This window comes from Somniosus microcephalus, chromosome 3 (genome assembly GCF_052327205.1).
Source record: "Somniosus microcephalus isolate GS21.2 chromosome 3, FLI_Smic_1.0, whole genome shotgun sequence".
NCBI classification, from domain to species: domain Eukaryota; kingdom Metazoa; phylum Chordata; class Chondrichthyes; order Squaliformes; family Somniosidae; genus Somniosus; species Somniosus microcephalus.
This window is the reverse complement of record NC_140989.1, coordinates 94,300,783-94,326,798: the sequence shown is the minus strand read 5'-3', so window position 1 is coordinate 94,326,798 and position 26,016 is coordinate 94,300,783. Positions and strand designations below refer to the sequence as shown.

At 49.7% G+C, this 26,016-nt stretch overlaps 1 protein-coding gene across 2 annotated transcripts in view; it reads left to right on the top strand.

Annotated features, from left to right (window-relative positions):
- LOC147121212 (clathrin heavy chain linker domain-containing protein 1-like) overlaps window positions 1–26,016 on the top strand; it is a 155,594-nt gene that overhangs the window by 72,401 nt on the left and 57,177 nt on the right. Inside the window, exons 5-6 of one of the 2 annotated variants that reach the window (XM_085981358.1) lie at window positions 6,787–6,902; window positions 13,599–13,686. The exons of the other annotated variant lie outside the window; for it this stretch is intronic. Of the exons in view, the coding sequence (XP_085837484.1) occupies window positions 6,787–6,902; window positions 13,599–13,686 (204 nt within the window). The remainder of the gene's footprint in view (window positions 1–6,786; window positions 6,903–13,598; window positions 13,687–26,016) is intronic. 2 annotated transcript variants of the gene reach the window in all.

The following is a 26,016-nucleotide window of genomic DNA, read 5'->3' as shown; positions in this document are numbered from 1 at the left end:
GCTCTCTCTCTTCCCCCCAGGTTCGCTCTCTCTCTTCCCCCCAGTCGCTCTCTCTCTTCCCCCCAGTCACTCTCTCTCTTCCAACAACAGCATGCCCTCAAAAGACCCTCGGCACCGCCGGGCACTTCAGCTAGTCTATCTATATATATAAACGGATACATCTGTCTGTCTGTCTGTCTATCTGTCTGCCTGTCTATCTATCTGTCTCTGTCCTTCGGTGTGCGTCTGTCCGGCTATACACTCGAAAGTTATAGAGCGTACCTACGCGTGCGTTACGTCAAACGAAAGCTTACCATTCCAAAACGGTCGTAAGCGTATTTACGTTTCGGCCCGGACAAAAATTGCGCCTGCGGTATCCAAAAAACATTCAAAATTCCGCTCATTAGCATCTCATTATCCGCTCATTAGCGATAGAGTGACGTCGCGGTCGACCAATCGTACGCCGGGTTCCTGGCGCGTGCGGGCGGGCCCTCCTACAGTCGAGTGACGGGACGATTGACCAATCCTACGCTTTGGTGACCTGACGGTCGACCAATCGGTGCGTGTGTGGGCGGGCCTTATCGTTCTGAACCGAGGTGAGTAGCCACCATCTTGCTTCCATTCTTTTTCCCGCTTTCTGCGTCTTTCTTTTCAATATACATTTCCAGCAGAAAAAAAGTTGCTTTTAAAACACAAATAGTTTTTTAAAAAAGTTAATTAATTTGTACATCTTTTCTCTAACCTCTATAATTTTCCTAACTTTCACCGTTTTTGTAGGCCTCGAAGCCTCGGCCTCTCCTCCGCACCCACGCCCGAGCTAGGCGCCTCCCGGCCCCAGTCAACAAGCGGCCACCGATTGCCGCCATCTTTGTGAAGGCTGGAGGGGGCGGGCCTCAGCTGAGTGTTGCTACCGCCGCCATCTTAGTAAAGGTGGGCGGGGCAGGAGTCAGCACGCGCGACTTGAATCGGCCGGGCCTCACGCGGTAGGTTGCGCGGCGGCGTCTCTCTCTCTGCTCTTGAAGCCGGCTCGGGCGGGACTCGGGAGATTGGGCCTCCGGAGATCGGGGGGGGGTGGCGAGCTTCGGGAGATCGGGGGGGGGGCGAGCCTCGGGAGATCGGGGGGGGCGGGGCTCGGGAGATCAGGGGGGCGGGGCTCGGCAGATCGAGGGGGGCGGGGCTCGGGAGATCGAGGGGGGCGAGCCTCGGGAGATCGGGGGGGCGAGCCTCGGGAGATCGGGGGGGCGGGGCTCGGGAGATCGGGGGGGCGGGGCTCGGGAGATCGGGGGGGCGGGGCTCGGGAGATCATTGGGGCGGGGCTCGGGAGATCGGGGGGGTGGGGCTCGGGGGGGGCGGGGCTCGGGAGATCGGGCCTCGGGAGGGCGGGGCTCGGGACATCGGGGGGCGGGGCTCGGGACATCGGGGGCGGGGCTCGGGACATCGGGGGGCGGGGCTTCGGGACATCGGGGGTCGGGGCTCGGGACATCGGGGGCGGGGGCTCGGGACATCGGGGGGCGGTGTTCGGGGACTCCCCCTCTCCCTCCCCTCCCTCCCCTCTCCCCCTTTCCCCCCTCCCCTCCTCTCCCCCCTCCCCTCCTCTCCCCCCTCCCCTCCTCTCCCCCTCCCCTCCTCTCCCCCTCCTCCCCCTCCCCTCCCTCCCCCTCCCCCTTCCCCCCCTCCCCTTCCCCCCTCCTCTTTCCCCCCTCCTCTTCCCCCTCCCATTCCCCCCTCTTCCCCCCCCACCTTCCCCCCACCTTCCCCCCCAGTCGCTCTCTCTCTTCCAACAACAACATGCCCTCGAAAAAGCCTCGGCACCGCCGGGCACTCCAGCTAGTTAATATATATTGTGAATAGCTGGGGTCCAAGGACCGATCCCTGCGGTACCCCACTAGTCACTGCCCGCCACTCAGAAAAAGGCCCGTTTATTCCAACTCTTTGCTTTCTGTCTGCCAACCAGTTCTCTATCCAAGTCAATACCTTTCCCCCAATCCCATGTGCCTTAACATTACATGCTAATCTCTTATGCGGGACCTTATCGAAGACCTTCTGAAAGTCCAGATACACCACATCCACTTGTTCTCCCTTATCTATTTTACCAGTCACATCCTCAAAAAATTCCAGTAGATTAGTCAAGCATGATTTACCTTTTGTGAATCCATGTTGACTTTGTCCGATCCTGTCACTATTTTCCAAGTGCTCTGCTATTACATCTTTTATAATGGACTGTAGCATTTTCCCCACTACCGATGTCAGGCTTACCGGTCTGTAATTCCCCGTTTTCTCCCTACCACCTTTTGTGAATAGTGGGGTAACATTAGCTACCCTCCAATCCATGGGTACTGTTCCAGATTCCATCGAATGTTGGAAGATGATCTGCAATGCATCTACTATTTCTAGGGCCACTTCCTTAAGTACCCTAGGATGTAGATTATCAGGCCCTGGGGATTTATCGGCCTTCAATCCCATCAATTTCCCTAATACCATTTCCCTACAAATACTGATTTCTTTCAGTTCCTCCCTTTCATCAGACCCTATGTTCCCCAGCATCTCTGGGAGGTTATTTGTGTCCTCCTTTGTGAAGACTGAACCAAAATATGTATTTAGTTGGTCTGCCATTTCTTTGTTCCCCATTATAAATTCCCCTGATTATGACTGCAAGGGACCTACACTTGACTTCACCAATCTTTTTCTCTTCACATATCTATAAAAGCTTTTACAGTCAGTTTTTATGTTCCCTGCAAGCTTACTCTCATATTCTATTTTCCCCTTCTTAATTAATCCCTTTGTCCTCCTTTGTTGAATCCATAATTGCTCCCAATCCTCAGGATTATTGCTTTTTCTGGCCAATTTATATGTCCTCTCCTTGGATCTTATGCTATCCCTAATTTCCCTTGTTAGGTTGCGTCACCTTTTTTGTTTTATTTTTGTGCCAAACTGGGTAGAACATTTTCTGTAGTTCATCCATGCGGTCTTTGAATTTTTGCCATTGCCTATCCACCGTCAACCCTTTGAGTGACATTCCCCAATCAATCCTACCCAACTCGCTCCTCAGGCCATCGTACAGGAAGCTTTGGTTTATCCGGAGGTTAACTGTCCGGAATGCTCGAGCCACTGGCAAAAATCAGGAGCCGTTTCGTTAGTTTTTTTTTCTTTTTGTTGCTTTTTTTTCACCAGTCAGCCTCTGCAAGGTCTCGCTGAAGCTGTTGCTAAGCTACAGAGATGCTTGCAAGGTAAGGCCGACTGTTTAGAAGCTGTTGCTAAGCAACAGGGTTTATTGCCAGATACGGAGCTCAAAATCTCCGTATGTTTCAACATTAGCGCTGGTTTGTCTGGCAGTTTTGATGGGACGGCAACAGCTCGATCCCGTCGGTGCCGGATAGCACAAAGTTTGCTGTAGTTTCCTTCATTTAAATTTAGGACCCTAGTCTCTGAGTCAACTACTTCATCTTAATGAAGAATTCGATCATATTATGATCGCTCCGACCCAAGGGGCCTCGTACAACAAGATTGCTAATTAACCCTTTCTCGTTACATAATACCCAGTCTAAGATGGCCTGATCTCTGGTTGGTTCCTCGACATATTGGTCCAGAAAACCATCCCGTAAACACTCCAGGAATTCCTCCTCCACAGTATTGTTACTAATTTGGTTAGCCCAATCTATATGTAGATTAAAGTCACCCATGATGACTGTTGTGCCCTTATTGCACGCTTCTTTAATTTCCCTTTTAATGCCATCCTCAACCTCCGCCTTACTGTTTGGAGGTCTATATACCACTCCCACTTAAGTTTTCTGCCCCTTGGTATTTCTCAATTCTACCCATACAGATTCCACATCATCAGAGCTAATATCCTTACAATTGTGTTAATCCCTTCTTTAACCAGTAATGCTACCCCACCTCCCTTTCCTTTTTGCCTATCTTTCCTGAATATCGAATACCCCTGGATGTTGAGTTCCCAGCCTTGGCCATCCTTGAGCCACGTTTCCGTAATCCCAACCAAATCATATTCGTTTACCTCTATTTGCACAGCCAATTCATCCACCTTATTACGAATGCTCCTCGCATTAAGACACAAAGCCTTCAGGCTTATTTTTTTAACGCTCTTAGACCTTTTAGAATTATTATTTACTGTGGCCATGTTTGATTTAAACCATTGATTTCTCTGACTGCCACTTTTGTTTTTCTCCTTCCTTTTGCTTTTATCCTTGTTTCCCTTTCCTCTGTCCCCCTGCTCAGGTTCCCAACCCCCTGCCATCTTAGTTTAAACCCTCCCCCAGAGCACTAGCAAACATACCCCCTAGAACATCGGTTCCAGCCCTGCCCAGGTGCAAACCGTCCAGTTTGAAGTGGTCCCACCTCCCCCAGAACCGGTTCCAATGTCCCAGGAACTTGAATCCCTCCCCCGGCATCATTCCTCTAGCCACGTATTCACCTGAAATATCCTTCTATTTCTACTCGGACTAGCGCGTGGCACTGGTAGCAATCCTGAGATTACTACCTTTGAGGTCCTATTATTTAATTTACCTCCTAACTCCCTATATTCAGCTTTTAGGACCTCATCCCGGTTTTTACCTATATCGTTGGTACCTATATGCAACACGACAACTGGCTGTTCACCCTCCCCTTCCAAAATGTTCTGCAGCCGCTCTGAGACATCCTTGACCCTTGCACCAGGGAGGCAACACACCATCCTGGAGTCTCGTTTGTGGCCGCAGAAACGCCTATCTATTCCCCTTACAATAGAATCCCCTATTACTATAGCTCTACCCCTCTTTTTCGTCCCGTCCTGTGCAGCAGAGCCACCCCTGGTGCCAGGAAGTTGGCTGCTGCTGCCTTCCTCTGATAAGCCATCCCCCCCAACAGTACTCAAAGCGGTGTATCTGTTTGAGAGGGGGATGTCCACAGGGGACCCCTGCACTACCTGCCTGCACCTAGTACTCTGCCTGTTGGTCACCTGTTCCCTTCCTGCCTGTCCCACCTCTACCTGCGGTGTGTCCAACTCGCTAAACGTGCTATTCACGATGTCCTCAGCACCGTGAACGCTCCAGTATGCATCCAATCGCAGCTCCAACGCCGCAATGCGGTCTGTCAGTAGCTGCAGCTGGATACCTTTCCTGCACACGTAGTTGTCAGGGACACAGGAAGTGTCCCTGAGTTCCCACATATCGCAGGAGGAGCATTCCACGTGGCCGGGCTGTCCTGCCATGACTTACCCTTTAATTAATTGAAATTAAATTAAATCAATCAATCCCACCAATTACACGACAGTTAAATGGTTTACCAACAGTCCCCGTTACACCAGAGAGACCTTAGTAACTATAAACCACAGAGTTAAAGTTTAAAAAGAGAGAAATACTCACCAACCAATCACCTACCTGCTTTCTGGTGACGTCACACTTCAGTTACTTTTTAGTTCTCTCCCTCTGAGCTCGGAGATTGGAGATCAGTACGATCTGATTAAAAAAAATTAGGGCTCATGGGATTGTGGGTAATATACTAGCATGGATTGAGGATTGGTTAACGAACAGAAAACAGAGTAGGAATAAACGGGTCATTTTCGGGTTGGCAGGCTGTAACTAGTGGGATACCGCAAGGTGGTTGGGCCTCAGCTATTCACAATCTATATCAATGATTTGGATGAGGGGACCAAATGTAATATATCCAAGTTTGCTGATGATACAAAGCTAGGTGGGAATGTAAGTTGTGAGGAGGATGCAAAGAGGCTTCAAGGGGATATAGACAGGCTAAGTGAGTGGGTAAGATCATGGCAAATGGAATATAATGTGGAGAAATGTGAAGTTATCCACTTTGGTAGGGAAAATATAAAAGCAGAGTATTTTTTAAATGGTGAGAGATTGGGAAATGCTGGTGTTCAAAGGAAACTGGCTGTCTTTGTACATGAATCACTGAAAGTTAATATGCAGGTACAGCAAGCAATTAAGAAAGCAAATGGTATGTTGGCCTTTATTACAAGAGGATTTGAGTATAAGAGTAAAGACGTCTTACTGCAATTATATAGGGCCCTGGTGAGACCACACCTGGAGTATTGTGCACAGTTTTGATGTCCTTACCTAAGAAAGGATATACTTGCCATAGAGAGGGAGTGCAACAAAGGTTCACCAGACTGATTCCTGGGATGGAGGGATTGTCCTATGAGGAGAGATTGAGTAGACTAGGCCTATATTCTCTAGAGTTCAGAAGAATGAGAGATGATCTCATTGAAACATACAAAATTCTTACAGGGCTTGACAGGGTAGATGCAGGGAGGATGTTTCCCCTGGCTGGGGAGTCTACAACCAGGGGTCACAGTCTCAGAATAAGGGGTCAGCCATTTAGGACTGAGATGAGGAGAAATTTCTTCACTCAGAAGGTGGTGAATCTTTGGAATTCTCTACCCCAGAGGGCTGTGGAGGCTCAGTCATTGAGTATATTCAGACAGAGATCGATAGATTTTTGGATATTAAGGGAATCAAGGGATATGGGGATAGTGCAGGAAAGTGGAGATGAGGTAGAAGATCAGCCATGATCTTATTGAATGGCGGAGCAGGCTTCAAGGGCCAAATGACCTACTCCTGCTCCTATTTCTTATGTTCTTATGTTCCTATATACATATATAAAAATGTATATAATTTGTTTCTCTGATCAGATTATAATTTGCAAAACTGAAATTTTAGTATGAAAAATAATGTTATATTTTTCTTAATTTTATTTATCTGAAAAGCAATTCTAATCACTTTTATTTTTACCTAATGTTTTACATAAGTGACAGTTTTGGCAAACATTAGACAAAATCTCTACACAAAATTCCAGGTACAAGAAACTGAAGCTAGTAGCGGATGCAATTGATACTTGGGGGTATTCAGATAAAAGTGTTTCTCTCACTGAATTCATTTTGCCAAGCCTGACAGAAGCAACATCTCTGAAAGGTACAGTTTTTTTTCCTTCTTTTAAGTTGCAGTTTTATTGCAATCTGAAGTTAGATTTGAAAATTTGTTGCATAGGTACCATTCAATAAATGTAAAGGGAAATATGGGAAATTGGGTGCAAATTGCACTCGAAATTACGCTGGTTAGGTTACAGTTCAAGTTTCTGCTAAAGTTAATTTGCATAATCACAAAGGTAACATCTTCCATGAACCTGTGCAATCGGTCAGTGTAATAGAACATAATTGTTATTTTTTTTCTTTGCATTAAAAATGTTCATTTGTGGCGGAGCCACTAAAGGACTCAGATCGTTTGTATATAATTCCATTTAACAACATGTTAGCTACAGCCTGAGTCTGTATCTTTATTTATACTGTTTACTTGTACAGAGCGTGATTACTTTAACAGCGCGGGTAAACGCGATGACGTCATGCCGTACATCATGTGATCCCCCACTGGCGGGAAAAACGTGATGACGTCATGACGTCAACCACGGGACCGCCCGAGCAGTCCTCGTGGCGCCTCCGAACTGAACAGACCTACACTCGATGTTCTCCTGCAGTTACTTGTTTAAACCTGTTCGTTTCCATTAAACTTTGTTTTGTTTGAGCGCCTGAGTGGACCTCAGTCTTTGGATAGGAACTAGACATTCCTACATTGTTGACCCCGACTTTTGCGAACGGTTTTCGCAGAAGATAATCAACATGGAAACGAACGCCATTACCTTGAAGCTACCGCGGTTCTGGGAGCAACAACCAGCCACGTGGTTCATCCAGGCTGAAGCCCAGTTCGCCATCAGGGACATCGTTGCGGATCAGACCCGTTATTATTACGTGGTCTCCGCCCTCGACAGCGCCACAGCCTCGCGGATCGTCAGCCTACTCGGTAGTCCGCCTACTGATCGCAAGTATGACACGTTAAAGGCGCGGTTGTTGCAGGTCTTCGGGCTCAGGAATTCGGAGTGCGCCCGCCGGCTGCTCGCTATGCCCAGCTTCTGGGACTTCCAGCCGTCCGAGCTCATGAGTCAGATGCTCACGCTCCTCGGTTCCGAGCCGGAATGCTTCCTCTTCAGGGAGCTATTCCTCAGCCTACTCCCGGAGCAAGTTCAGGCTGCCCTAGCCAGGTCTGAAGTCACAGACTGCGCGGAGGTTGCTGCCGAAGCGGACAAGATTTTCACGGTGACACAGCAGCACTGCGCTGCCACGATGCGCCCATCCCCCACAGACGCTGCTCTAGCTCCTCAAACAGTGGGGTTGTGCTTCTACCACGCCCTTTATGGCGTGAAAGCAAGATGCTGCCGCCCTCCCTGCAGTTTTTCGCTCAAAAAAAAACATCTACATCCACCCTGGCGAAAGAGGACCGGTCTAACGAGCACCCCACGGCTGCGATGGCCATCGGAAATTCAGGGAAGCTTCTCTTCATCACCGACTCCCTATCTGGTCAACGTTTCCTTTGCGACACCGGGGCACAGTGTAGCATCCTACCTGCGTCAAATCTCGATATACTAGCCGGGGGCCACGGCCCCGCCCTCACTGCGGTTAATGGCACGGCCGTTCGGACCTTCGGAAGGCAGCGGGTCCTGGTGTGTTTCGGCGGCCAGCACTTCCACTGGGAATTCATCACGGCCAAAGTTACGCAGGCCATCCTTGGGGCGGATCTTTTGTGCGCCAACGGCCTCCTGGTCGATGTCAGGCACCGCCGGTTGATCAATGCGGCCACGTTCCACTCCATCCCGTGCCACCGCGGTAACGCCATGCCGCGCACTGTCTTCTGTGCGTTCCCACCTCCAGATGACTTCACTCGGCTCCTCGGAGAGTTCCCAGATCTGACCAGGCCCACTTTCTCCTCCTCGGCCACTAAACATGGTGTAGAACATCACACCACCACCACCGGCCCCCCGGTTTACGCACGGGCCCGACGACTTGAACCCGGCAAGCTCGCGGCTGCGAAAACGGAGTTCAACACGATGGAGCGGTTGGGGATTATTCGCCGGTCGAATGGTCCCTGGTCTTCGCCTCTCCACATTGTTCCGAAACCCGGCGGCGGATGGCGGCCATGCGGCGACTACCGACGCCTGAATGACGCCACTACTCCTGATCGGTACCCGATCCCGCATATTCAAGATTTCTCGGCCCATTTGGCGGGAAATACCTTTTTTTCAAAAGTCGACCTCATCCGTGGTCACCACCAGGTCCCCGTGCACCCGCAAGACGTCCCAAAAACCGCAGTTATCACCCCATTCGGCCTGTTTGAATTTCTGCGGATGCCGTTTGGCTTGAAGAACGCTGCACAGGCTTTCCAGCGCTTGATGGACTCCGTGCTTCGGGACCTAAAATTCCTCTTCGTCTACCTCGACAACATCCTCATCGCCAGCCCTAGCAAAGAGGAGCACTTCTGCCATTTGCGCACCCTCTTCACACGCCTCAGTCAACACGGTTTGATTATCAACCCGGCCAAGTGCCAGTTCGGCCTGCAGCAGATTGATTTCTTGGGCCACCGCATCACATCAGACGGCACAATTCCCTTACAGATGAAGGTCGAGGCGGTTACATCTTTCCCGCGCCCGCAGACCGTCAAGGCCCTACAGGAGTTCCTCGGGATGGTCAATTTTTATCACCGGTTCGTCCCTAAGGCGGCTCTGCTTATGCAGCCCTTGTACGAGGCCCTCAAGGCCAAGTCCAGTAAGGATCCGATTAGCTGGATGGCCGAGATGGACCGGGCGTTCATCGACACCAAAGGCGCCTTGGCCAACGCAACCATGCTGGCGCACCCGCTTCCAGGTGCCACCATTGCCCTTACCACCGACCCGTCGGACTACGCAATCGGCACAGTGCAGGAACAGTGGGTGAATGGGACGTGGCAACCGCTGGCGTTTTTCAGCTGTCAACTACAGCGAAACGAAAGCAAGTACAGCACTTTCGACCGGGAGTTGCTGGCCCTTTTTCTAACCATCCGCCATTTCCGGTACTTACTAGAGGGACGTCCGTTCACGGCTTTTGTGGACCACAAGTCATTAATGTACGCTATGGCCAAGACTGCCGAACCGTGGTCGGCACGGCAACAATGTCACCTGACGTTCATTTCAGAATTCACCACGGACATTCAGCATTCGTCCGGCAAAGACAACCTGGTGGCGGATTGCCTCTCCCGCGCAACTGTCCACGCAGTTCAACTCGGAATCGACTATGCCCTCATGGCTGTGGATCAAGCCTCGGACCCAGAGGTCCAAGCATACAGGACCAGCCCCTCTAGCTTCCAAGCGGCCGACATCAAATTCCATGCCGCAGGCACCACGCTACTTTGCGACGTTTCCATGGGAGCTCCCCGCCCTATCGTACCAGTCGCCTGGCGCCGAAAAATGTTCGACGCCATACACGGGTTTTCACACCCTGGCATGAAGGCCTCGCAAAGGCTGATGTCGTCAAAATTCTTCTGGAGGGGTATGCACATGGATGTCCGCAACTGGGCCAACACCTGCGTGGTCTGCCAAAAGGCCTAGGCACAGCGTCATGTAAAAGCTCCATTGGCCACTTTCGCAGTTCCAGAGCGTCGATTCGACCACGTGAATGTGGACCTCGTGGGGCCGCTTCCACCTTCTCGAGGTTTTACACACATCCTCACAATGGTAGACCACACCACTAGATGGCCAGAGGCAGTTCCTTTGGTTTCCACCACTTCGGCAGACGTGGCCAGAGCTTTCATCTCCTCTTGGGTTGCTCATTTCGGGGTACCAGCAGACATCTCTTCCGATCGTGGACCGCAGTTTTCCTCTGAGCTCTGGAACGCTGTGGCTCAGGGGCTCGGCACCAAACTACATCGCACCACCGCCTATCATCCACAGGTCACTCAAAGCCGCTCTGCGGGCCAGTCTTCAAGGTGCGGGATGGGTGGACAGACTTCCCTGGGTCCTTTTGGGTCTTCGTACGGCGTCCAAAGAAGATTTGTAATCGTCCTCGGCGGAACTCGTATATGGCCAGCCGCTACGAGTACCAGGGGATTTCCTCCCGTCTCCAACAGAGCCATGGTCCGCATCCCAGCAACTCGTCAGCCACCAGGAAGCGGACAGATGTTTCGCTCCAGTGCCTACGTCGCATCACGGCTTACAGAGCTCCCACGTCCCAACTGAGCTGAAAAGCGCCGAGTACGTGTTTATCCACCACGACGCTCACCGGGATCCGCTCAAGCCTCCTTACACTGGTCCCTTCCGCGTCATAGAGCCGGGAGACAAAACCTTTTCGGTCGATATCGGAGGTAAACCGGACCACATTTCGGTTGACCGGTTGAAGCCGGCACACTTAGACCTGGACTGCCCAGTCGAAATCGCTCAACCGCCAAAGCGGGGCCGACCGCCCACAGTCGCCGTGCCAGATCCACCACAACCGCCCGCCAGCTCAACCACCGTCCATCAGCTTCCACTTCAGGGTTACAGAAGTCGCTCGGACAGGCTTGTCAGGCCTCCTCGCCGTCTCACTTTTGCTGTTAAAGACAATTCTGGGGGGGCGCATGTGGCGGAGCCACTAAAGGACTCAGATCGTTTGTATATAATTCCCTTTAACAACATGTTAGCTACAGCCTGAGTCTGTATCTTTATTTATACTGTTTACTTGTACAGAGCGTGATTACTTTAACAGCGCGGGTAAACGCGATGATGTCACGCCGTACATCACGTGATCCCCCACTGGTGGGAAGAACGTGATGACATCATGACGTCAACCATGGGACCGCCCGAGCAGTCCTCGTGGAGCCTCCGAACTGAACAGACCTAAACTCGATGTCCTCCTGCAGTTACTTGTTTAAACCTGTTAGTTTCCATTAAACTTTGTTTTGTTTGAGCGACTGAGTGGACCTCAGTCTTTGGATAGGAACTAGACATTCCTACACATTGATGTATTTAAGAATAGTAACATGGTGCAATTTTATTAATACAGTTGAAAATGGTTTATCACAAAAAAAAAGCATTTTTAAGAAGGATGTCTAGTCCTCCACCTGACTGTAACCTGATTTTAGATAACTGAAAATGATTTGAAAAAAACTGTATAGAACCATTTACTAGTTTCATCATTGTACACTAGTCAGCCACTTAGTAACGCTGCTGCAGGTATCCCTGGTCTCCGGGATTCAACCTTTGCCTTTCTGGGTATCAGCAAATAATGGAGGCACGATGGACTGCTGTAAAATGTATGGATCATGACTGTTGCCAGGGAATGGATCTTGACCTGTATTATCAAATGCAGGTATGCAGATGGTAGCCCACAAACTGAATATTGATTGAGTAGAAACCCTTAGGGGGAGAAATTCGGTATCGCCCATTTTGGGGCACTAATATCGGCCGGGCGCAAAGTTTAGCGCCTGGTGCTAATTAGCGCCTCCGACTGCAATATTTGCCTCTATTGCCCCTGGAGGTGATTTGAGCGCTAAATTGGGGGCTACACACCTCTCTCAAGGCGCTAACGTTGGGGAGCGAGGCGCTACCTCAGAACACTACCGAAGCTCAGGCCATGTCAGTTACCATGGAAGCCAGACAGACTGGCGCCTTCCAGTTCTTAAACGGGAGGGGCCATCTTTCTGGCCAGCCACACCCTGCTCATTGCAGCCTTGAATCTCTGCCTGGAGTGACCTCTAAAGCAATTGTGTTGGATGCACTAATGGATAGGCCCAGAGAAAGAGCTTGGCGCTTAGGAACCTCAAAAGTGGTGCTGAGGGCCAAAACTCTTTAGGATAGTGTTAAATCTTTCCAGACGTCTCGCTCCCTCTCAACCTGCGTGTACCAAAAATTTTGCTGACAAGAAAAGGCAGGAAGCGGCCACCTTTAAATAGTGCTCCCCCAGCCCCTTCCCGACTGCAAAACGTTCCCCTCTACCTGTTGTTGCTAGCGGTAGGCGGAAAGGCAGGGGGCGCCACTCAGTATCCGTTCCGGGGCGTTGCACGCTCGACTGACGCCACGATCTGCGGGCGCAGGAGATCGTGGTGGAAGTATTTAGCGCAGCCGCAAAATGTCTGGTCAATTTCACGAGCGGCGCTAAAATCGTCGCGCTCAGGCGCTAACTTCCTAGTGCCCCGTTAGCTCCCCCGGAGGCGCTAATGGGAGGCGCTAAGCAACCAAATTTTCCCCCTTCCAGTTCATGGCCTAGAGTTTCTGCCCAAATTTGGCCAAACCAGCACAAAAGATCGAGGAATTTCAAGTGCAAATTATGTCCAGCGGCAATTGAGTTTCCATGATCTTTTGCGCTGGTTTAAAAAACATTGCAGTGGAAGCCAGCCTCACCCACAAAACTGGCCAATAGCACAGATCAGATTAATCACCATGGCGAGTGTCCGCTAATTGTGCAGGGCCTCGAAGTGGCTCTTAAAATTAAGCTTTTTTTTTTAGGTGCAAGGGCAGTAATAGGCACCTTTTAAAAGCTTAACATTTTTTAAAAATGTACTAAGAAACTGACTACTGTACATTCGACAATATGCAAATGAGTTTGAAACACACAGCCTCTGCTCAGCATCTTCTCTGATTAACTAGCCAGGATCTAAAACCCTTCATCTAGGGATCTGATGGTGAGAACTTCATGGTGCATTTATTGAAACATAAAACTGTATGGATGTAGCACAGCAAATTTGTCTCATCAGCTGAAGTTTTAATGCTTAAATAACAATAAATAAATGTTTATGTTGGAATCCGTAAAAACAATACATTTTGCTCTGATGCAGAGGTTGATAATCTTTGGCCTGGGGTGTTTGATGATGATGATCCTAACAAGATTAATGAAGCCACATACTTCCTGGAGTATGTTGAGAGGTGAGCTCAAATGACAAACTGGATATTATGAATGTTACTCACATTTCAAAGATTTATCTATTACTTTTAATCAGTCACAGGGTTGCTTTGTTCTATAATTATGGGATGTTTATGAATGAGAAAAGAAAATATAATAAATGGGTGAAGAGATGTGAAAATTGTTCATCAGTCAAAAAGCTTAAGGAAAAGGTTATAGGGATTATTTTGGGGAAAGGGCGAAAACAGGCAGTAAGTGGATGCTGTGCTAATAAGACTTGCCTGTTGGCTTGCAGAGTGTCTCAGCTGCCCAGATATCTGTCCTCCAGCAGATCACTGGGCTGGCTGAACAGATGCCCTGAGGTAGTGGTGTGGGAATCATGGAGCAGGAACCTACTGGCCTATCTCTGGATGGCAGCGTTCCTGCTCCCTACCCTGCCGCTCCACCATTGCCCTTGCAGTTGCCTGTCAGCCAGGCGGCCCAGACTGCTCAAGCCCATGCTGAGATGGTGCAGTCTGAGGCGGGCCATCATGGCACACAGGCTCTCGAGGGCGTCGCAGGAGGATATCTGAAGTGCCCTCTTTAGATTCTCAGCAGCTATCCACTGCTGCCACTTGGGTTGCACTTCGTAGAAGCACCAGAGTAGGCAAGAGAACTTATAGGATAGCCACTAATGGTAAGCACCAGGGTGAATAGTTTAATATTTGTAAATGCTGTTGGTTGTGTTATGTTTTCATTGTTCGTTCTGGCTCTAGATAGAGACCGATTATGGTAATTGGGTAGTGGTGGAGTTGGTGGTCTTTTATATTGTGTTCTCCATGGGGAAGGGGTTGAAAGGATTGAGTGCAGATGGTGGACTTCTTGATGGATCCACAGTTGTGGAAGGTAAGGCATGTGGCAACAGTGCTCCAAAATTTGATGATGGAGGACATCTCTCAAAAGCAGTCTTCAATTAGATGGTGGTGAGCGACCCTCCCAGGTGCAGGCCATCTACCTGAAACCCTCTGGTGCTCCTCCTGGTTCCTCTCCTCAATCTCCTCCTCCTCCTCTTCCTCTTCCTCCTCTTGTGGTTCCTCAGCGTGACCCTCTGGCACAATTGCTGGTGGTAACGGCTGGTCTCTCATGATCGCCAGATTGTGGAGCATGCAGCAAATCACCATGAATCTGGAGCCCTCCTTGCCTTCCTGTCGCTCTTCTCTGTCTCTCCTCCAGCAGCTGGTGCTGCTCTTTCTGACCTCCTCTCTTCCTCCAATTCCTCCTCCAAACCAACTGGGACCCCTAGCAAGATCCCCATGACCAACCACTCCCTTTCTCCTGCTGACTCCTGTAAGGTCTCCAATAAGGCACAGTAGCACACTACTCATTCTCTTTAGGTGAAGCCCTCAGAGAATTACCAGAAAAAATGTTGACACTGTTGGTGAAGTCTTGACAAAGTGTACCAGAAATTCTCCCAGTGTGCATCAAAAGTCCTCTTCAAACGCAGTGTTGTCAGTTGATCTCAATCAGTAAGTGAACAGTGAAAGCTGAGCATAGCTTTAAGTAGTGCTCGCAATCCTCACCAATTACTTCTTTATTCCCGTTCAGCTGGTCACTGTTAGGAGAGGTCAGTAATTGCAGTGCTAGTCAGCAAAATGGCGTGCAGCCTCTTAATGAGCATTAGGAGTCAATTTAATTGGTGATCAGAGGCTTAATCATCCTCAGAGCAGCTGTTCCTAGCGCGTGCTTAAACTCCTTTACCAAGGTGGGGTCTTGCGCTAAAGGCGGGGTAACTAGGCATTGCAGCTCAAGACCCGATCTATGCCACCTCGGAGAATCTTTAGCGCCTAAACTACTGGCGCGAAAGCGGGGAAAATAGCCCCCTATAGCTTAAGAGGAGTACAGTACTGTGGTAAACCACTGTTATTGTATCCTACTGTTATCGTTATTGCATATTGTTACTTCTGGCTGGCGCTGTGTACCAATGCATGCCTCAGCTGGCTCCGCCCACATGACCAGGTATAAAGGTGGGTGTTTCGGCAACCCACTTCCTTCTTGGAACCAGTTGGCCACGAGAGGCATGCTCTGTTCTTTAGTTAATAAAATTGATACGCTTATCAATTACTCCATAAAAGGCGATGAATTAGGAAAGTAATGAAGAGCAGCAGGCGTTGCTGTGAGCCCTCAGACCAGCATGCCTGGACCTCAACCCTCAAGCAGCGGGTTCATCGACCAATTTCGAACACTGGCTGAGCTGCTTTGCATCCTTCCTAGAAGCCTCCGCCGTGACATCGGAGGAGAACAAACTAAAAGTTTTGACCGCCCAGGTGAGCCCTCAAGTATATACACTCATCCGGGACGCTACTACGTACACGGCGGCCCTCGAACTACTAAAAGGGCAATACACGCGCCCAGTGAACACGATTTACGCCAGACACCTCTTGGGATCCCGCAGGCAGCAACCGGGGGAATCGGTAGAGGCATTTTTACGGGCGTTACAGACACTCTGCAGGGACTGCGACTGTAAGGAGGTAACGGCTGCGGGGCACGCGGAGGGACTTACCTGTGATGCCTTCGTTAGGGGCCTCCAGTCCGACTACTCCCGGCAGAGACTGCTCGAAAGCAAGGAGCTCGACCTGAAGACGGCCGTAGCCCTTGCGCTCTCGTTAGATGCGGCCCACCGAAACCTCGAAGCATACTCACGTAACAGCGCCGCGCCATGGCCATCGCGACCTTGGGACATGGGACCGCCGCCCCCGGTACCAACTGCTGCAGCGATGTCCCGAAATCAACCGGGACCGCCGCCCCTGGTACCAACTGCAGCGATGCCCCGTAACCAGGCCCAAAAATGCTATTTCTGTGGCCAGTTAAAACACCCTAGAGCGCGCTGCCCGGCTAAGACCGCTACCTGCTCGGGCTGCGGGAAGAAAGGCCATTACGCCAATGCCTGCAGGGGGAAACCCGCGAACGCCAGCAGCGCCGCGTGCGAACCGTGGGGGCAGCCATCTTATCCGCCATTTTGTGCACCTCCGGCCACGTGGGGACCTGAATCATGGCCGCCGCCATTTTGTCCGCCGCACTCAACCGCCATTTTGCCTCCGGACTCGACCACCGTCTCGTCGGACGACCATATCGACTCACTAAGCCATACACTGGCCTCCGTTACGCTGGATCAAGCCCTGCCTCATCATCTGTCCAGGTCCATGATGGACATCACGGTAAACGGCCGCGCCACCACTTGCCTATTTGACAGCGGGAGCACAGAGAGTTTTATTCACCCCAACACGGTACGTAGCCACTCCCTCACGGTCCTGCCAACGCGCCATCGGATTTCTATGGCGTCTAAGTCCCATTCAATGGACGTCGGCGGCTACTGTGTGGTGACCCTTTCGGTTAGGGGCACAGAATATAAAAATTTTAAACTTCTTGTCCTGCCCCGTCTTTGCGCTGCCGTGCTGCTAGGGTTGGATTTTCAGTGCCACCTTAAAAGTGTCACATTAGCATACGGTGGACCCCTCCCCCCACTCACAGTCTGCAACCAACACCTTTTAAATCGCCCGCCGCACACCACTTGCAGCCTTTCCACACTCAAAGTCCCCCCCCCCCTTGTTCGCTAACCTCACCCGCGACTGTAAACCCATCGCTACCAAGAGCAGGCGGTACAGCGCCGGGGACAGAGCTTTTATTAGCTCTGAGGTGGAGCGGCTCCTGAAGGAGGGCATTATCGAAGGGAGCACCAGCCCCTGGCGAGCCCAGGTTGTAGTCGTTAAAACCACCGATAAACGCCGCCTGGTCATTGACTACAGCCAAACCATAAACCGGTACACTCAGCTGGATGCATGCCCCCTTCCTCGCATATCTGATATGGTCAATCAAATTGCGCAATACAGAGTATTCTCCACCATTGACCTTAAGTCAGCATACCACCAACTCCCCATCCGCCATGAGGACCGCCAGTATACTGCCTTCGAGGCGAACGGCCGCCTCTACCACTTCCTTAGGGTTCCCTTCGGCGTCACCAACGGGGTTTCGGTCTTCCAAAGGGAGATGGACCGGATGGTTGACCAGAACGCGCTGCAGGCCACCTTTCCCTACCTGGATAACATCACCATCTGCGGCCACGACCAGCAGGACCATGACGCTAATCTAGAAAAATTCCTCCGTACGGCCCAGCGGCTGAACCTAACGTACAATAAGGAGAAATGTATGTTTCGCACCAAACGCCTTGCCATTCTCGGCTGCGTAGTGGAGAACGGAGTCATCGGGCCCGACCCCGACAGAATGCGCCCCCTTATGGAGCTCCCCCTCCCCCACTGCCAAAAAGCACTGAAGAGATGCCTGGGGTTTTTCTCTTACTATGCTCAGTGGGTGCCCCACTATGCGGACAAAGCCAGACCCCTCATCAAATCCACCTCCTTCCCCCTGACACCAGAGGTGTGTGCAGCCTTCACTCTTATCAAGAGCGATATTGCGAAGGCCACAATGCACGCAGTGGATGAGTCCATCCCCTTCCAAGTGGAGAGCGATGCATCCGACTTCGCCCTAGCTGCGACCCTTAACCAGGCGGGGAGACCCGTGGCCTTTTTCTCAAGGACCCTCCAGGGCCCCGAGATTCAACACTCCTCTGTCGAAAAGGAGGCCTAGGCTTTGTGGAAGCGGTGCGTCACTGGAGGCATTACCTGGCCGGAAAACGGTTTACCCTTCTCACTGACCAGCGTTCAGTTGCTTTTATGTTCAATAATAAGCAGAGGGGCAAAATCAAGAACGACAAGATCTTGAGGTGGAGAATTGAACTCTCCACCTACAATTACGATATCTTGTACCGGCCCGGGAAACTCAATGAGCCCCCAGATGCTCTATCACGTGGTACATGCGCCAACGCGCAGGTTAATAGACTGCAGTCCCTCCACAATGACCTCTGCCACCCGGGGGTCACCAGGTTCTTCCATTTCATCAAATCCCGTAACCTGCCCTACTCCATCGAGGAGGTCAGGACCATGACCAGGAACTGCCAAATCTGTGCCGAGTGCAAACCGCATTTTTATAGGCCAGACAGAGCAAGCCTGATCAAGGCCACTCGCCCCTTCGAGCGCCTGAGCGTCGATTTTAAAGGGCCCCTCCCCTCCTCTGACCGCAACGTGTACTTCCTCAACATAATTGATGAGTACTCCCGTTTCCCGTTCGCCATCCCTTGCCCAGCCATGACCAGTACCACGGTCATCAAATGTCTGAATGACCTCTTCGCCCTGTTCGGGTTCCCTAGCTATATACATACCGACAGGGGCTCATCTTTCATGAGCGAGAGGTATTGCTACGAGCAGGACCACCAGCTACAACCCCCGGGGGAACGGCCAGGTGGAAAGAGAGAACGCGACGGTTTGGAAGGCCGTCCTCTTAGCCTTAAAATCTAAGGGCCTTCCGACCTCTCGCTGGCAGGAGGTCCTCTCTGCGGCGCTCCACTCCATCCGGTCACTGCTTTGTACTGCCACTAATGCCACCCCTCATGAGCAAATGTTCGTTTTCCCCAGGAAGTTCACATCGGGAACCTTGCTACCGACATGGCTGACTTCTCCTGGGCCCGTCCTACTGCGGAGGCACGTGAGGACCCATAAAACGGACCCCCTGGCCGAGAGGGTGAACCTCCTACACGCCAGCCCCCAGTATGCCTACGTGGCGTACCCAGACGGGCGGGAGGACACGGTCTCCATACGAGACCTCGCACCCTCGGGTGCCCCTGAATTACCACCATTATCCCCCACCACTTCTCCCAACCCAACCCCTGTAGACGGCATGCCGGAGCCCCAGGACCCTTCGTTGACCACCCACACACCAGATTCGACGTTGGATACTGCACCACCGCCGCCGCCACCACGACGATCAGGACGTCATACAAGGCCTCCTGATAGACTTACCTACACGAACTTGTAGTACACTTCACCCCGCCGGACTAAATTTTAAACAAGGGGTGAATGTGGTAAACCACTGTTATTGTATCCTACTGTTATCGTTATTGCATATTGTTACCTCTGGTTGGCGCTGTGTACCAATGCATGCCTCAGCTGGCTCCGCCCACATGACCAGGTATAAAGGTGGGTGTTTCGGCAACCCACTTCCTTCTTGGAACCAGTTGGCCACGAGAGGCATGCTCTGTTCTTTAGTTAATAAAAACCTCTTCATTACTTTCCTAATTCATCGCCTTTTATGGAGTAATTGATAAGCGTATCAAGTACATAAACCTACAAGGACAGACAAAAATGCAGGATTACTGAGGGAGTTGGATAGTATTAGACTCAGTAAGTGAGCCATCATAGTCAGTGAAATGGTCAGGCTAGCATTAGATCTTGAAAACAAATCATAAGAATCAAAGCTGGAGCTAAGTATAACCAGGGACAAGGTTGCCAGATGTTAGTGAGGCGGACTTCGCAGGATCGACTGGGCTGGGTGTGCCTTTATCTTGTCTGGTGCCTAGGTTGATGCCGGGTGGTCCATCCAGTTTTAATCTTAGTTAACTTTGTAGCGGTTTGCTACAACTGAGTGGCTTGCTGGGCCATTTCAGAGGACAGTTAAGAGTCAACCACATTGCTGTGGGTCTGGTGTCACATTTGGCCAGACCGGTGTAAGATCTTAATGGTCTCTGAGTTCTTGGACAAGACACCAATAGGCAGCAGCCAGTATGTTTGAGCAATAGATCAAGATTTATTAAGCATACAGCGTAATATACTTAATATTAGGTGATAGTTTTAACAAGTAGCTCACAGCCCTTGGTCTCTGGAACCTCTCGGACACAGATAACGTCATCTTAAGTCTGTTCCTTTGTTCTCGCAGTACGTCTGTAAAGTTGTTCTTTGAGTATTGAGGTTTTAACCCTTTTCTTATCAAAAGTTGGTTTGGCCAGTGTCCATATATGGTCTTTAACATACCTAATCCTCCTTCTCACATCCCATTTCCTCCTCATTCCACAGTCTCTTCTGATTTACAAGCTGCAGATGGTATAAGCATGCACCTCTTGCTTTCCCCCCCGCCCCTCCCCTCACCACAACCATACCCTGTGCCTATCTCCTTTCAGATACCCAAGAACTGCAACCTGGCCAGGCAGTGGTGAAAGGGCAACAGGTGGAAGAGCAACAAGACAGTGATGATGAAGAAATACTGTCACTCGATTTCACACTCGCAGCCAGCAGCACAGATACTGACACTGCGCATAATTTAGAGGACAACGTAGAGGCGGGATCTGCATATGATGAGACACTGGACACGCGTAGCCTGCAGCCTGGCAAGGATAGCGCAGATGCCAGCTCGGCAGAGGGTATGGTCACACGTGTTCTGCTGCAGAGAACGCAGATGAGCACTTCTATGAGGCAGGATACAGAAGAAGGCTGATGGGTATACACAATGAAAAGCTTGGTGCATTGGGAAGCTTGCCAGAAAGCCTGCATGCAATGTCAAGGAGCATGGAGGAGTCCGGCACCAACTTGGGCTTTGCGTAGCGCTTGCGCAGATCCTTTCCAGCATGGAAGTGATGTCCAACTCCATTAGCACACCTGTGGACCCAACCATGATGCAGCGTCTGATGGCCGATGTCTCAGCTTGCATTGAAGCACCCGACATCTGAGTGCTGCGATGGAAGTGCAGGCTGCTGCCATCATGGCTCTGCATTCCAGTGTTCAAAGGGGTGTGCAGTGTGTCACAGCAGCCCAGCAACCTGTCCTCCCATAGATTACTAGGATTTCTGATGCACCGACCCAGGGGAGTGGCAGTGGCACTGTGGAGCACGAACCTGCTGTAGTCTCTGAGGATGATAGCATTCGTCCTCCCACCCCTGCCACTCTGCCAGTGCCCTTGCTGTTGTTGCCTGTTACCTGCCAGCCAACCAGCCCAGACTGCTACTTTCCAGGCCGAGATGGTGCAGTCTGCAGCCAGGCCTTCTAGGCCCAGAGTTACTGGAGGTTGTCCTCCAAGACCATAGAAACATAGAAGATAGGAGCAGGAGTAGGCCATCCGGCCCTTCGAGCCTGCTCTGCCATTCAATGAGATCATGGCTGATCATCCAAATTCAGTACCCTGTCCCTGCCTTCTCCCCATATCCCTTGATCCCTTTAGCCTTAAGAAATACATCCAACTCTTTTTTGAATATATTTAATGAACTGGCCTCCACTGCCCTCTGTGGCAGAGAATTCCACAGGTTCACCACTCTCTGGGTGAAGAAATTCCTCCTCATTTCAGTCCTAAATGGCTTACCCCTTACCCTTAGACTATGACCCCTGGTTCTGGACTCCCCGGCCATCATAAACATCCTTCCTGCATCTAGTCTGTCCAGGCCTGACAGAATTTTATAAGTTTCGATGAGGTCCCCTCTCAATCTTCTAAACTGCAGTGAGTATAAGCCCAATCGACACAATCTCTCCTCATACGTCATTCCTGCCATCCCAGGTATCAGCCTGGTGAATCTTCGCTGCACTCCTTCCATGGCAAGAACGTCCTTCCTCAGGTAAGGCGACCAAAACTGCACACAATACTCAAGGTGCGGTCTCACCAAGGCCCTGTACAACTGTAGCAAGACATCCTTGTTCCTGTACTCAAACCCTCTTGCTACGAAGGCCAACATACCATTTGCCTTATTAACCACCTGCTGCACCTGCATGCTTACCTTCAGTGACTGGTGCACAAGAACACCCAGGTCTCTTTGCACTTCCCCTTCTCCCAATCTATTGCCATCCAAATAATAATCTGCCTTCCTGTTTTTGCCACCAAAGTGGATAACCTCACATTTATTCACATTATAGTGCATTTGCCATGTTTCTGCCCAATCACCCAATCTGTCCAAATCGTACTGGAGTTTCACGACATCCTCTTCACAGCTTACCCTCCCACCCAGCTTTGTGTCGTCTGCAAATTTGGAGATATTACATCCAATTCCCTCGTCCAGATCATTAATATATATTGTGAACAGCTGGGGTCCTAGGACTGATCCTTGTGGTACCCCACTAGTCACTGCCTGCCACTCGGAAAACGACCCATTTATTCCAACTCTTTGCTTTCTGTCCGCCAACCAGTTCTCTATCCAAGTCAATACCTTGCCCCCAATCCCATGTGCCTTAATTTTGCACACTAATCTCTTATGTGGGACCTTATCGAAAGCCTTCTGAAAGTCCAAATACACCACATCCACTGGTTCTCCCTTATCTATTTTACCAGTTACATCCTCAAAAAATTCCAGTAGATTAGTCAAGCATGACTTACCTTTTGTAAATCCATGTTGACTTTGTCCGATCCTGTCACTGCTTTCCAAGTGCTCTGCTATTACATCTTTTATAATAGACTCTAGCATTTTCCCCACTACCGATGTCAGGCTTACCGGTCTATAATTCCCCGCTTTTTCTCTACCACCTTTTTTGAATAGTGGGGTAACATTAGCTACCCTCCAATCCATGGATACTGTTCCAGAGTCTTATCGAGTTTTGGAAGATGACCATCAATGCATCTACTATTTCTAGGGCCACTTCCTTAAGTACCCTGGGATGTAGATTATCAGGCCCTGGGGATTTATCGGCCTTTAGTCCCATCAATTTTCCTAACACCATTTCCCTACAAATACTGATTTCTTTCAGTTCCACCCTTTCATCAGGCCCTATGTTCCCCGGCATCTCTGGGAGGTTATTTGTGTCCTCCTTTGTGAAGACAGAACCAAAGTATGAATTTAGTTGGTCTGCCATTTCTTTGTTTCCCATTATAAATTCCCCTGATTCTGACTGTAAGGGACCTACGCTTGACTTCACCAATCTTTTTCTCTTCACATATGTATAAAAGCTTTTACAGTCAGTTTTTATGTTCCCTGAAAGCTTACTCTCATATTCTATTTTCCCTTTCTTAATTAATCCCTTTGTCCTCCTTTGTTGAATCCTAAACTGCTACCAATCCTCAGGATTATTGCTTTTGCTGGCCAATTTATATGTCGTCTCCTTGGATCTTATGGTATCCCTAATTTCCCTTGTTAGCCACGGTTGAGTCACCTTTTTTGTTTTATTTTTATGCCAAACTGGGATGAACAAATTCTGTAGCTCATCCATTCGGTCTTTGAATGTTTGCCATTGCCTAGCCACGGTCAACCCTTTGAGTGCCATTCCCCAATCAATCCTACCCAACTCGCTTCTCAGACCATCGTAGTTTCCTTTATTTAAATTGAGGACCCTAGTCTCTGAGTCAACTACTTCATTCTCCATCTTAATGAAGAATTCGATCATATTATGATCGCTCTGACCCAAGGGGTCTCGTACAACAAGATTGCTAATTAATCCTTTGTCGTTACATAATACCCAGTCTAAGATGGCCTGATCTCTGGTTGGTTCCTCGACATATTGGTCCAGGAAACCATCCCGTAATCCTCTGCAGTATCCTCCACTAAAAGTCAGCAGCCTTCCACCAGCCATGCTGCAGCCATTGGGGTGGCACTGCGTAGGAGCACGAGGACAGGCAAAGGTACATGGAAGAGAGGCACTAAGGGAATGCACAAGAGTGATTCGTTTACATTTGTATGCAATATGGCATGATTTGATTTATAAATTTGGTTTGGTATGGTTATTTTGTGGAGGCTTTTATTTTTGCATTGTGGTCAAGCGGACGCTGTGATGGTCAGTGATAGAGGTCTAGGACTTTTGTTGAATAGGGAATTGGGGTTGTGTTTACTGGTATCACACCCGGATGAGTTCTTCACGGACAGCCTGGCCAGAAAGGGGCCGTCTAGGTTAGAATCATAGGGCTGGATTTTGTGGGGCTCGTTGGAGGCAGGACTGCTGGTTTTCGGGTTTCAGTCCTGCCCCCAATGACGTCTGACCAACCCATGCTATTTTCCCTTGATTGACCTTGTTAAGCCCGCCCGGCCAATTAAGGGAACGCTGGTGACCGAGGACGTCAGCATATCAAGTTTCATCTGTTGAAAATTTTTTGACAGATGAATTTGACAGCTTTGAGAAGCTGTCAAACACTGACGATCTCTGTTCTAAGGTGAGCCCTTGCACAGAAGGCTCACCAAGACCTCTCTCCTCAGCAGAAAGCAGTTATTATTAGCAATTAGCAATCTTATTGTGCGAGGCCCCTTGGGGAGGAGCGATAATAATATGATAGAATTCTTCATTAAGATGGAGAGTGAAGTAGTTGATTCAGAGACTTGGGTACTGAATTTAAATAAAGGAAACTACAATGGTATGAGGCGCGAGTTGGCTAGGATGGATTAGGGAACGTTACTTAAAGGGTTGACGGTGGATAGGCAATGGCAAACATTTAAAGATCACATGGATGAACTACAGAATTTGTTCATCCCTGTTTGGCATAAAAATAAAACAAAAAAGGTGACTCAACCATGGCTAACAAGGGAAATTAGGGATAGCATAAGATCCAAGGAGAGGACATATAAATTGGCGAGGAAAAGCAGCAGACCTGAGGATTGGGAGCAGTTTAGGATTCAGCAAAGGAGGACAACGGGATTAATTAAGAGGGGGGCAATAGAGTATGAGAGTAAGCATGCAGGGAACATAAAAACTGTCTGTAAAATGTGACGAGAAAAAGATTGGTAAAGTCAAGCGTAGGTCCCTTGCAGTCAGAATCAGGGGATTTTATAATGGGGAACAAAGAAATGGCCGACCAATTAAATACATACTTTGGTTCTGTCTTCACAAAGGAGGACACAAATAACCTTCCAGAGATGTCGGGGAACATAGAGTCTAATGAGAGGGAGGAACTGAATGAAATCAGTATTTGTAGGGAAATGGTGTTAAGGAAATTGACGGGATTGAAGGCCGATAAATCCCCAGGGTATGATAATCTACCTCCTAGGGTACTTAAGGAAGTGGCCCTAGAAATAGTAGATGCATTGCTGGTCATCTTCCAAAATTCTATAGACTCTGGAACAGTTCCCATGGATTGGAAGGTAGCTAATGTAACCCCACTATTTAAAAAAGGTGGTAGAGAGAAAACGGGGAATTATAGACTGGTAAGCCTGACATCGGTAGTGGGGGAAATGCTAGAGTCCATTATAAAAGATGTAATAGCAGAGCACTTGGAAAACAGTGACAGGATCGGACAAAATCAACATGGATTTACAAAAGGTAAATCATGCTTGACTAATCTACTGGAATTTTTTGAGGATGTAACTGGTAGAATAGGTAAGGGTAAGGGAGAACCAGCGGATGTGTTGTATTTGGACTTTCAGAAGGCTTTCGATAAGGTCCCACATAAGAGATTAGCGTGCAAAGTTAAAGCACATGGGATTGGGGATAAGGTACTTGTACTGTCCTCCCTACGTGTATGTGTCTGTACGCAGTTAGACAGCCTGCCAAACTCCTTTCAATAACAACATGGGAGTCAGGATGTAGCGTCCAAGC